The following is a 13,937-nucleotide window of genomic DNA, read 5'->3' as shown; positions in this document are numbered from 1 at the left end:
AAAGAAAACCCCCACTAGAAAAACAGAGTGGGGTTACTTACAAAAGAAAAAGGATATTCGCAGCCTGGCGGGTAGAAAACAAAAAGAAAACTAAAGAGACGAGGGCAAAATGTCCTCCACAGCGCAGAGAGATAACCAACTCGAGAAGAAACTAAACAGTGATCAAATCAGGCAGATAGGATCAACACGGTAACTTCTGCCGATTCTCACACCCCTACACACTAAGAGTCTGACAAACAATGAGTCTGCGCTGAACCCCAGAAATCAGGGGCTACATATAGGCCTCCTACACCTGACCCTCATCAGGGACAATTAGCTCAGACAAATACCTGTGAGGTGCTATCACCTCACCATAGTACTCACACACCTGCCCCTCGTCAGGGTCAATTAACCCGCAGAAATCAGAGAGAGAGGTGCCACCACCTCACATATATAAGTCTCAATTTTTCAAAATTTTGCATACTGAACAGCTTTTTAAAAAAAAAAAGTATACTCAACTAGCACAAGTAGGCAACTGCGCTGATTTGGACATGACCCAGGAAACTGCAAGCCAAGAGAGACACATAGCCAGTCTAAGAGAGGCCAGAAAGTCCAGGAAAGGCCAGCCTTCATTATTTTTTATTTTATTTTGTTATTGCAGTTCATTATTTTTCCTGGATCCGATGAGGGAGATAGGAGAAGATTTTGTTCCTTATTTTTTGTTTATGACAAAGGTTTATCAAGACAAGACATTACCCGATTTAAAAAAATAATAACATTTAATCGCATCTTTGTACCTATTTCCTATGATGCATGCAGCCTGGGACTGTTCCACTCAATGAAAGAAGTGGCACAAGTGTCCTGTGTCAGCAACAGGCCTACTACACATGAGCACAGCTTCTCAAAGCACCAACAAGTGACAAATAAATATATTTCTGTTTCCTCCAAACTAGTGTCTGAATCTTCCGAATTCAGAACATATGTACAAATCACAATTTACCACATGGTGGTGCTGTTATACGCCATTTCACGTTTTTGCTAATAATTGCCAAACCAACTTATCTAGAAGGAAAAAAACTTCCTGATCTTTTTCCAACATTTTTTTTTATTATTATTTAGTTATTTTGTACTACTCCCATAAATTTCATCTGATCTTCTCCAAATGTTTGCTCACATAATGTCAAGAGTATCTTGAAAATGTCTTTTTAACAGCGTTTTGTTTTTCCAAACTGTTCTGCTATAAATGGGTTATTATCTTTTGGGTGGGACACTGCTGAACATTAAGCAGCATAACTCTTGGCTGCAATGTCCTATCATCAGGAAACGTTACACCCGTCATCATGCCCGGACTCTGATGTGTTGTAAATTCCACCAATAGGTGGTGCTATAACAAGCAACTTCGCTTTATTAGTCCTGAACTATATGCTTTAGAATCCTTGGCTCAAGGCGCATCAACACATATCACCCTCCTGTGATAAACCCCCATTCTGCCATTTTGTATTTTTCTAAAACCCCTTTTTTTTGGCTTGCCAGTCCAGATTCTGCAAGGAAAAAAAGAAACATTTCCATGCTCTCTCCAAACTGATTGATAAGTCATCCAAATTCAGGTCCTTATTTAATATTTCTATAATAGCAAGAGTGGATTGCATACAACTACAAAGAGCATAATAAATAACTGATATACTGCTGGTAAATGATCTTTGAAACCTTTTGTATCAACAATCGGATGACTGATAAATTGTATATTAGTGGGGACTCCCACTGCCTGTAAAACTGATCTTAGTTGTAAAAACAGAAAAAAAATATTTGATGAAATTATGTTTCACAAATATCTTGAACAGTTAATTGGCCTTTATCATCCATTTTATCTCCCAAAGCCTTGCACCACTGTGATACAGAAGGTTGTTTTCCAGACTGCAACGATCTGTTATAAAATAATGGCTTATAATGCTTGTTTTCAAATTTATAGATTTTCCCCAGTTTCTGCCATATTGAGATAACTTTGGCCTGCAATTGAACCATATTGCAATCTACACTGTTGTTTAGATAGGGTTGTATATATAATTTGGTCAAAAAGAATCTGAGCAACTAAGTTCATTTCCAACTCTGAAAGCTAAAAAATATGTCTTAAAATCAGAAACTGCCAAATTATCTGCCAGCCTTTTTTACTTTTCAGCATAAAAAATTGAACTTTGGGGCGTTTCCCTTTCCAAATGAAATGTTTCATAATACTATTCAGTCTTTCCCAATATTTAGGAGGTGGAGGAAGAGCAAGCTACACAGTTAAATACTGAGTATCTTCTCTGACTGCGGGACCTGTACTGCAGCGATCTTTACCTCCTGCTTGTTTCTGGGATGGTTGCCTTAAGTCTTAAGCTTTCTCTTCAGCATGTGAAACACATGTTCAATTAGATTCAGACCAAGTGACTGACTGGGCCAGTCATGAGTTTTCTCGCTTTTGGCTTTGAAAAACTCCTCTGTTGCTTTAGCAGTATGTTTGGGATAATTGTCTTGCTGTTGAATAAAGCGCCGTCCAATGAGTTTGAATGCATTTGGTTGAACCTGAGCAGATAAAACACTTCTATACACTTCAAAATTCATTCTGCTGCTGCTATCATTATCATCATCACTGAAGGCAAGTGAGCCAGTAACTACAGCAGCCATACATGCTCAAGCCATGTATCACAGATGAGGGGGTGGGGTGCTTAGTATAGTCTGGAGTGGGTTTATTTCAAAATGCTGTAGTAATATTTCATCCAAATCATTTCAGATGTTCCTGGACTCTCATATACAATGATAGAATGTTGAGGCAATTAGGTTTTTGGGAGAAAAATCTTTGTGCGACACTTGGATACCTTGCACTTTAAAATACACGCAAAGTGTACATAGCTTACGCAGTAAAATGCCCAGTGTTAGTTCAACTCTAACAGAATAGCCTACACCAATCAGGGCCATACTATGTAAGTGTTGATTTAACACTGAACATTTTACTGTGTACATAAATAAATAAATAAATAAATAAATAAATAAATAAATAAATAAATAAATAAATAAATAAATATTTCGTCACATTCCTACCATTGTTCAATTGCTCATTTGAACTGTAGCTCAGGTTTGGAAGCTTTTGCAAACGCACAAGGAAGACTGCGAAAGCATAGCCTACAATTCTATAACGCAAGCAGTGTAAGGTGGGCGAGTAATGTAGAATGGGGGCCGCGAACCGGGAGGCAACTTCAGCGTTGCTCAAGCAGCTTACATTAGTTAACTCCATCCAGACGAAATGCCTAAATAACCGACTGCATAACTGAACAAACAGCGCTTTCATATCAAATTGTCAAATTGAAATAAACAAAACATTCCTCGCACCTATGTTATGTGTTCATTTATTCATACGTGGAAAGCATTCATAACGCTACCAGAATAGTACAATGCGGCAGCGATGTCTGGGTTCATTTAAAACGCAAACGCATTATTGATGCGCAGCACCGAATGTCTCGACACGCCCTCTATATAACCTAACCTGGTGGAAACAGTGCAGACCACGAAACTGCCACGAGACCAAAAGCAATGGAAAGTAAGTATAAAAAGTTTTTACTCATTGTACATAAGGGTTATTTTGAATTCCGTTGATGTTAAAGTTGTTGGTGAAAAATGATCAAGTTTGTTATCACCATTTGCAAAAACTACAGAAACTATCCGAAATAATTTTCAATGCGAGCTCAGATGAATAATAACCGAATAATAACGTTTTAAAAAATTAAGAAGAATAAATGTTTTAACTAATGTGTGTGGACTGTCAATCTATCTAGCTATCTATAATTGCTTCAATTTCTACATGATGAATCCAAAATGTATAATATATATATGTGTTATAATGTTATTTAAGGGCATTTTATTTAATGCCCTTAAATAAAATCTGAGAATCTGAACTTTAATCATATGTGAATTGTTTGATTGATTACAAATGTAAAACTGTGGGATACAGAGCCAAATCAATAAAAAATGTCTTTGTCCCAATCATTATGGTCATCACTGTGTGTGTGTGTGTGTGTGTGTGTGTGTGTGTGTGTGTGTGTGTGTGTATGTGTGCATGTGTGTGTGTGGTTATTTATCATGTAAAATTTGCATGTCCAATATAATTATGCAGACATTGTTCAGTAGCTTATGGCAGCTGTATTATTGCAACGGAAAGTTGTTAGACATGTAAGATTAAGCTTTAGGTTCCAGCAGCATAATTATTGCATTACTATGTGACACACAGAAGGGTTAGCAATAATGTGATGGGACAGACAGAATGATAATCCCATTTAAACTGTGTGTAATTGTAGTCCACAGACATGCAGAACACCTGAAGTTTTTGTTTGTAGTGCTGATGGTGATTATGTCCAGCCTCGTAAGTATCGAATGCACTCGGACCAATTTATTGATAAAACTACACTTTAGCACAATTTCATTTTTTGATAAAAAGGTAGTGAGCACACGGCGAATAAAGCAATTAAGAAAACTGGCTGGAAAATAAATGATAGGATTTCACGAAACAACAAAGTCCTGAGAGCCACCACCAAATAGACAGGCAAACGGCTCCATATCAATGGCTGGGAGGAGTAAATGCTATAGCTCAACTGTAGCTTTCATTTGCCACGAGGGAAAACAGATCAATGGAATGTGTAGCCCAACAGCCCAAAAAAGTCAGGAGGGTGAAAGTGGGTTCACTCCACCTGTAGACAACCCATTCCATTGTTCATTCAGATTTGATGATTTACATCAAGGCTTTTTACATGAACACAAAGTAGCCTACTGCTTCATGTGCCTTTGCGCCTTCCCCGTTTTCTTTTAACCTTATATCCCTTTTGAATGTGTACATACTTTCATTAGTTCGCTTGGTTTACTATGATTATTATTACTACTACCACTTATTTATTTATTTATTTATTTATTTATTTATTTATTTATTTATTTATTACTGTTCTGGACACTTTTTGTACACCAAGCTCAGACCTCCTACAGTTTTTAGATTATTTAGACATATATAAAAACGTTAAGCTTTTTGGTTGCTTTAAGTTGCTTGTATTCGACTTTTTGGTGTCTTTTATAACTTTTGAGATTATTGTTTTATCCCCCATTTGAATGGAATGTTCCTCTTATAGGAAACTATGGAAACTTGCTTTCTGAAACAAAAACTTGACAGAATTACCAACAGGAACTGAGGAGAGTAATACTTGGGCGGGGCTTGACAAAGGGTCATTGGGCCTCAGAATTCTGATGTGACACAGAGCAAAACCATTACCCATATATGGATTTCCAGATCAAAGGGTAATTTCTCAATGGAGAAAATAAATGGGAGTTTCACATAACCGTCCCTGTCACAGTCTGTGATTTAAACTGTCGTTTAAAACTTTGATGTTTTTATCCGCATACTTTTTTCTCATAAAAGACACTGGATTCACTGAATTCTGATGCCACTTTCCAACCGATATAATTATTTTGCTAACAGCAAGCTAACACTGCTACAAATGTTATTTACCTCACAGCTAGCCTGGCAGCTTTTCAAGCTGGTCAAAGCTACCATTAGCCAGACAACAAATTTAAAGAAAGTACTCAAATAGCATAAGGAAATTACTAACAAGAACAGCAACAATAACAACAATAGATATATTTACAGCGATATATACAACTGCACAAAATAAAAAAATATACATAAGCTATTACACTTACGGGTCACAACAAATGGCTTAGCCATGTGAATGGTTGCTGGAAATACATCCATGAGTGTGATGTCATAACTGTGTGATGAGCCGTTAGCAATTTGTTTTTGTTTTTATTTACACAGAATTTTTTAGGTTAAACAAATTGGTGAAAACAATTATTTTTCATGTACAATTAAACATCTAAATGTCAAAAAATATTTTGAAGAAATTATGAAAACGGTATTAATTTCTCCCATAGGCAGTCTAATTTTTGGATCCAGAAGTCTCAAAAATGCTAACGAACTAGAAAGGAATGACGATATGACTTCTGAGGCCCATTGCCTTGCATTTTACAAACAGCACCTTAACGCACCTCTCTGATTGGCTGTTATGAATACCTGGCAACTGCCTAGTAATAACCTAGCAACCAGCTAGAAAGACCATACCAATGACTAGAGGAACACCTTAGCAGCCACCGAGTAGGACCCTGTCAACCACCTAGTAACACCTTAGTAAATACCTAGTAAAACCATAGCAACCGCTTAGTACACATGTAAGATTTTGGAAACCACTTAGTCCACCCTAGCAACCACCTAGTAAGACCCGAGAAATCACTTAGTGAAACCCTAGCAACCACCTTTTAGTACACTAGTAACCACTTAGTATACCTTAGCAACAACCTAGAAAAGACCTAGGCAACCACATAGTAAGACCCTGGCAGCTACCTAGTCCACCCTAATAACCACCTAGTAAGACCCTAGCAGCATGTAGTATGCCTTCGCATCCACCAATTAAGACCCTAGAAGCCTTATTCCCCCCTAGGAACCACTGAACAAGGCTATACCAACCACATATTATACCTTAGTAACCACCTATTAAGACCCTGGCAACCACTTCAGATGCCTAAAGACCCACCCAGTAACATCCTGTCAATCCTAGTAACTACAAAGTAAGACTCTAGCAACTAGTTAGTTTATCTTAGCATCAATGCAGTAGACCCTGGCACCCACCTAGTACCACACTAGCAACCACCTATTAAGACATTTGCAACCACCTAGTAAGACTCTAACAATCACCTAGTAACAACTTGTCAACCATGTAGTCCATCCAAGTGAGACCATAACAACTACTTTGTGTACTTTAGCAACAGTCAGGTAAGACCCTGTCAACCACTTAGTAACATCCAAGCAACCACCTAGTAAGACCTAAGCAATCACCTAGTAACACCTTAGCAAGCATATAGCAGTCATGTAGTAACACCCTATAACCCACCTAGCAACCACCTCTAACATCAAAGTAGCAACCTAGACAGACTGTAGCAACCACCGAGTAAGACCAAAGCAATAACCTTGCAACCATCTACAGTAGAAACACCCTTGCAACCACTTATTAAGCCCCCTAGCAACTACCTATTAACACCTTAGCAATCACTTAGTAACACCCTAGCAACCACCCAATAGCACTCTAGGTCCCACGTAGTAAGACCCTAGCAGCCATGTAGTATACATTTGCAACCACCTAGCAATGCACTAGCAATACCTTAATGCACCATAGATACTACATACTATTGCTATCATAGCACAGCTAGCAATTCATACCCTTTAACCTTAGTGAATAAACTCACATTAGTTGTAGAATAATTGTTTAGTGAGAATTATTTCCCAATTTGCTCCTGAGGCATGCCTGCTAATTCAGTGTTTATTTCCACGAAGAAAATGATTTTCAAGGAAAGTGTCTCAATTGAATATATTGACCATAAATGTGACTAAAGTGCTTCATAATCATGACAATAATTTGATGAAAATATTACAACAAATAAGCTGCAAGCTCACATCATGGTAGAATCATTGATAAGCTGTTCAGTGATATTACACATTATGACACAGGCTTATATGACATCAGGAAACCCCTGGTGTGTGATAATGTGCAGATGACAGTGACTATTGTTCCACCACACATTTATTAAAGGAAATGAGTGCAAAATAAGGCTCAGCAAGTCCCCTCAGATCTTAATCTAAACAATCCTGGGACCTACCTAAGCAGCTTACAAGAGTCAGACTCAAAGTTAAGGACAACTTTTGATTGAATCCTGGCTTTAGATTTTGGGGAAGGTGCTTCTGGCCTAGTATGTTTTCCTCATTACAGTGGGTACAAACATTCTTGTATCTTGAAATAGCTCCAGAGAAGAGTGAAATAATGTGTATAACACTATTTTCTCATGTCTCCATTTGATTTCCACCCATCACTTTTGTCTTACTAATAGGGCATACAGTTTTGGATGAAGAATGATAGGCAGTCAAACACATTGCTCCTATCTCCTGCCTCACACCACAACCACACAAATTCTGATGACTTGCACGTCCCTCTCATGACCAAGCCCATGGCTGATATTGGTATCGCCCCACAAGAGTGGCACCAGATCCAAGACATGATCCGCTGGCCTGGTCCAGACAAACAAATTAAAGACCTGTCTGCAAGCACGGATCCATCCAGCTCATATTTTTACATTCCTGGGCAGCGGAAGAGCTACCAGGTAGGGGAAGAACTGTGTGTCACAGTGGTGGCCAGAGATTTCCACCAGAATCTGAAGCCATATGGAGGTGACTTCTTCCAGGCCAAGCTTTACTCAACAAAACTAAAGGTATTCTGTGTTTATTCAATGCTGGCTATGTGGTTACAGTATTATCTAACTTTTGTGTCAGTCTTCTTTGTGTATTCCTTTTTCCATCTGTACCTTTGATGTTGTATAACCTACTATGAAAACATTTCATATATATAAGGCAGGCAAACACCTTCACTGAATGTCAAGCATTTTTGTTGAATGATGTCTTCTGCTGTTTATTTGTTGGTCCAGGCTAGTGTGTTTGGGGAGGTGACAGACTTACACAATGGGTCCTACTCACTGCGCTTCCTACTGCCATGGCCTGGGGAGGCTTGGGTAGCTGTACGTCTGATCCACTCCAGCGAGGCTGTGCAGGTCCTGAAGCACAGCCGGAAATATCACTCAGACCGCGTCTATTTCAGAGGTGTATTCATGGGGACAGATGCCAAAGGGACAAAGTTTATAGAGGCGATGGAGTGCAATCCAAAGTGGGATGGGGCTGGTCTGGAACGTATGCGAAAGGGAAACTGCTGCTGTGAGTATCCGGACCCAGGAACAGGGGAGGTGTGGCTGTGCAAGAAGCCCAAATCTCTGCCCTGTGATGCCCTGGTCAACCATCAGATGGGGGGCTACAGAAACATCCTCCGGCCTGACGAAGAAAAATTCCTGGCCACGTGAGAAAAAGTGGGGGTTTGAGGGTGGGGGTACAATATTAAATAGTTAAAACAAGAAGGTAGAATTTGGGTGATTAATTGTGACTATTGTAAATATTGTGAATATTTATGAATAATTGGGAATTTTTCACTCTCTCATAAATTTGATGTCATTCCACAGGAAATATACTGATAGATGGATCAAAAGGAAGAACAGAAAAATTATGATTCTTCCCTCCAATACAACTGTTGGTCTGTATGGGTTCTTATAGATTCATCTTCCGATACTGCTGTGTGTAAATTTACACACATTGAGCTAGACTAGCTTACTTCAGACTTTGAGGTGTATTCTTCCATGTATCTGTTTCAGGTGCATCTGTAAAATGCAGACCTGGGCTGCAAATCCCCGTTCCAGCTGGATTCTACATGAGGGATGTGTGGACCTCACTGGTCTGTGCCACAGGTCATTTTAATGCTCCCAAAATAACCCAGTGCTTGAAGGACAGAGAGCTTTTCATGATGGAAGACTCCACCATGAGACAGTGGTACCATTATATGGGAAATTCTGTGCCCAGTAAGTCATCCTTTTTCTTGCTTTTTTGTAGGATAAAAATGTATGTTGGTTAACACCGATTATTCTTAATTAATATTTTGATGTTGTAAATGGATCATACAGTCATATGCGTCTAAGCCATTTATATGAATATCATTCGTTTTTATGGCTTCAACAGCTTGACAGAATACTCAAATCTGAATGGTCTAAAGGTGTGCATTAATTTTCAATAACGGGACAGCTTGGGCCTTTTAACAGTTCTAAAGTCAATGCGCTACAAAATCCAACATTCTAAAGCAGTTAAACAGCAACATTCTTCTTTTGTGTTTGAATTTCCGCCGTAAATTAAAGTGGCTCGATTACCTCTATGCTACAAATTCTGTTGAGATCATTACATCGCACGCGCCAGATCCAGAATTGAATTCCCTTTTTTAGGCTGACTGACATACGTTGCCAAAAAAGGTCATTTATAATACCTAAAAATTCTTCCTCACTATTTCCATGTCCTTTCATCAATTCCCAATTAATAGCAGGGTAATTGAAGATATCCATAATAATAGTTTCACCTTCCTGACAACCTTGTTTTATGTTTCCAAAGAGCATTGAATTCACACTACTGTCTGAAGCTGGCGGCCGGTAACACACGCCTACCGAAAGGCCCTTTTCATGTTTCCCTATGAGCTTAATCCAAATATCCTCATTAAGCATGAGCTGGTCAATTTGTGCCTATAGCTTCAACTAATTTCTTTAATTAGGAGCACAGTGATTTAGATGGTAATTCAAGTTTAAATAATTTTAACTGTAGATAAACTGGTTTAGGGCGGCATAGTGGTGCAGTGGGTATCACTGTTGCCCCGCAACAAGAAGTTCCTTGGTTGGAGTCCCAACTGGCGGGGAGAGCACGGAAACTCCTGTGTAGAGTTTCCGTGTTCTCCCCGCATCTGTGTGGGTTTCCTCCCACAGTCCAAAGACATGCAGGTTAGGTGAATTGGAGAGTCTAAATTGCCCGTAGCTATGAGTGTGTGTGTGTGCCCTGTGATGGACTGGTGAACTGTCCAGGGTGTATTCCTGCCTCTCACCCAAAGCATGCTGGGATAGGCTCCAACACACCCTGACTAGGAATAAGCAGGTGTAGATAATAGATGGATGGATGGATGGATGGATGGACACACTGACCCAGATAAACTGGCTGTATAAACTGGTGTGTCTGCTTATGAGGCTTCATGACCTCATAATTGCTTAATTTGATTAGTCCTGTATGTTATATTTAACAGTTGATATGCCTTCATTATCCCTTGATGCAGGGGTGTCAAACGGAATCCCTAGGGGGCCGCAGTGTCTACAGGATTTTGTGGTTTCCTTCCAATTGATCAGCAGCCAATTAAGGTCTCGAGAACAAGGCAATCAATAACTTAAATGAAACATTTGTGCCAAAAACACCCCAAAAACCAGCAGACACTTTGATGAGTTATTAGGCACCAAGCTGTCTGAAATTACTTTGTCTAACTCTGATACATCCCTGATACGCTTTGATTCATATAATGGCTACAAGCTTCAACAAGTGCTCACTGTAACAAACCACAAATAGCACTAACTTTTCCACTCTCCCCAGGCATAAAATACATGGATCTCCACTCCTCTGAACAGGCAGGCCCTCTCTTGGCAGTGGATGTGACAAATAACATACTCTTGCACTGGAGGGCTCATGGCACACCACTGCGTTCCCGAACATCCCCAATAGCCAATTTGCACTACATCAGCAATGAGATTGACGGTATAGCAGGCGGTCCGCGCAAGGTCATCGTCTTCACCATCTGGGCCCACTTCACTAGTTTCCCGCTTAAATATTACATCCGCCGTGTGGCAAGGATTCGCCAAGCTGTTATTGCACTGCTGAAGCGCGCACCTGACACGATTGTCGTCATCAAGTCTGCCAACACCGGCTCCAAGGTATTGTGCAATAATAAGAGTTTGTTGGCTGAACTGAAGCCAACTGGCAGTTGGTAAGCTGAAAAGTGACAGGGTGGAAAATCTCCCTTTTAACTGATCATTTTAACTTTTAACTCATTTTCATTCATTAATCTTAATTAAAAAGTGTGGCAACAATCTGAATAATTGCCAACTACATTCTTCACATTATGTTAGGGAGATTAAAGCTATAAATTCAGTTTAGACAAAAAAGTTTTAATCATTAATGAAAAATCACTCTGTTAAGTACCACATTAGCTTTAAACACAACCTGCAATTAAGGCTATATAACAAATCCTGCACTTTAAGCTCATTTATTTACAAAATATGCATATTGCAGATCTTTGCCATGAATAGCCTATTCTCCAAGTGTGGGTGCAGAGAATGAAGAATACATACAATGAACTCCATACCATTTGGGATAAAGACATATTTCTTTTTTATTTGGCTCTGTACTGCACAATTTTAGATTTGTAATCAAACACATGTGGTTAAAGTGCACATTAAAAACATTAAGAACTTTTTAATGCATACTAATTGAGGAGAACTTCCTATATGATGAATTTCAAAGGAAATACTCCACCCAGTCTATTTTCTGCTCAGCAACTGTGTAGCCTGTGTGATTTGCTTAGGATCTATCCATATGCCTTTGTCTTTACTATAGCTCATCAATTGTGAGTAACTACAGGTAGTGAACAAGAAATGCGAGCACAGAACAATTCCAACCCTGGGTTTTGGTGGTTACATCATGGTGTTTAAAGGCAATTTAAGGCATTTAAAGGCAAGTTTGATGTTAATATTTGCTGATTAGTTGTAAGTAATTGCCTTCATCCTCTGTTTCTGCTTCCTGCTGAGCAGGTTTTCTTTCAAGATGTGATTTCCCCCGTCCACAGATCACAAGTAATATCCCAGTGGTTTGAGCTGCATAACAGTGATGTTAAGTAAACAACATGGCCTCTTCAGTCAAAAGATCTAGATGCAAACGAGCATCCATATAGTATTCTGGGAAAAAAACACTGTTGAAATATAATCATTCTGTCCAAAATGTGTTTGCCGAACAAAACGTAGCTCCATCATGCTTCAACCAACCGAACAAAACAGGAAAAAAGAAATGTGCACTCCCTAATATAGACTCTCAAAATGAAAATTGTATCTTACCAGCAAAACTCTAAAAGGACTAAGAGGTCTCCCTGACAAAGACATAGGGATGCCCTGTGCCCTACGACAGAGTTAGTTCTTTTGAAGGTTTCTTGGTGCGGTACATTTTTCATTAAATTTGCATTTCCATTTTTCTTTCACTACCTATGGTTGTATTTTACCTTTCAAGTGATTTTCTATTCATTATTCTACGCTTAAAATGTGTGCTGTATTCAGTGAAATTGTGAGTAGCATATTATTAATACATCTCTCCTGCTTTGACAGAATGTGTTTGGCAGTGACTGGCTTGCCTTACAGTTGGACACAATATTGAGGGCTATCTTCCAAGGAATTAATGTGGCATTCATAGATGTTTGGCAAATGACCTCCTGCCACTACAGTAAAGATGCTATCCACCACAACCCAACTGTCATTTGGAATGAGATCAACCTTTTGCTTTCATTCATCTGCCCTGTCTGAATGCCCACTTCCCTTTGACCCCACTGGTTCTGTCTCACAGTATGATGCTGTTTGTGACATCAGACTGTTCCAAGATTGAATATAGTGAGCCCTGGTTTTGGGCCCCAGCAGTTTGCACAGGCTCCCTTTAATTTAATGAACTGGTTCAGCTTCAGATTTCTGTTGTCTTAACTTAGGAAGTAAGTATTACCTGTCTATAGGGAGCTACAAAATCTGTTGGGCTGCAGCCATTTTGAACTTTCAGTTGACTTACGTGGACACTGAGGTAAGAGAAGAGGATCAACAATATGAGGCGAACTGTGGTGGTGTTGGGGTAATTCGGGGAGGGATATCAGTCTGTGTATCCTTGAGATGGATCTATGAGAGTGGGGAAAATAATAGATGGGAAAGGACAGGTATGGGGAAGTAACAGAAATGAAACAAGTCCTTTGGAACAACTTTGGGCAACAGCAGGGAATAATGTTGGTCAACAAAGATACTTGTTCTATTTTCCATTCACACTTGTATTTGTACAACCTTTGTGTTATTGATTTAGAGCATTTAAATTTATAAGGTTTAATTATTTCTTCGGAGTACATGTATGTGATTATCCATTGTTCATTATTAATAATAATTAATACAGTAAATTCAGTGAATTAAGACTGTTATTATTATAAAGGATTAGAAATAATGTAATAAAGGCTCAAGTACTGCTCTACAAAACATAATTTGAACATGTCAAGGCCCTCAGTTCTGCTTTAAAAACAAAAAAGACTAACAGACAGAATGTTCCATCTGCTTGGGGTGTGTGCTTGCTAGAGGGGCAGCTGATTGTGCCTTTAATGATAAATGATTTTGCATAGCTACGAATAAGATAATGAAAACTTGTTTTATTTCTA

The 13,937-nt window shown here is 39.0% G+C and overlaps 1 protein-coding gene across 1 annotated transcript; it reads left to right on the top strand.

Moving 5' to 3' along the window:
* Window positions 1-3,475: 3,475 nt before the first annotated feature.
* On the top strand, window positions 3,476-13,320 carry LOC118210748 (NXPE family member 3-like). Its single transcript, XM_035387158.1, has 8 exons — window positions 3,476-3,553; window positions 4,308-4,372; window positions 7,930-8,307; window positions 8,521-8,942; window positions 9,103-9,173; window positions 9,292-9,495; window positions 11,087-11,424; window positions 12,865-13,320. Exons 1-8 carry the CDS (start codon window positions 3,547-3,549, stop codon window positions 13,057-13,059), a joined length of 1,680 nt encoding a protein of 559 aa, XP_035243049.1. The 5' UTR covers window positions 3,476-3,546; the 3' UTR covers window positions 13,060-13,320.
* The last annotated feature ends 617 nt before the right edge of the window (window positions 13,321-13,937 follow it).

The sequence above is a fragment of the Anguilla anguilla genome, chromosome 1 (assembly GCF_013347855.1).
Source record: "Anguilla anguilla isolate fAngAng1 chromosome 1, fAngAng1.pri, whole genome shotgun sequence".
Taxonomy (NCBI): domain Eukaryota; kingdom Metazoa; phylum Chordata; class Actinopteri; order Anguilliformes; family Anguillidae; genus Anguilla; species Anguilla anguilla.
This window is presented reverse-complemented; position numbering and strand designations above follow the sequence as displayed.

Bases quoted from the DNA above. Each gene is read 5' to 3' on its own strand.
- LOC118210748 (XM_035387158.1), top strand. The intron at 8,943-9,102 runs GTGAGAAAAAGT...GTCATTCCACAG, and splicing joins GAAGAAAAATTCCTGGCCAC to GAAATATACTGATAGATGGA. The intron at 11,425-12,864 runs GTATTGTGCAAT...CTGCTTTGACAG, and splicing joins CTGCCAACACCGGCTCCAAG to AATGTGTTTGGCAGTGACTG.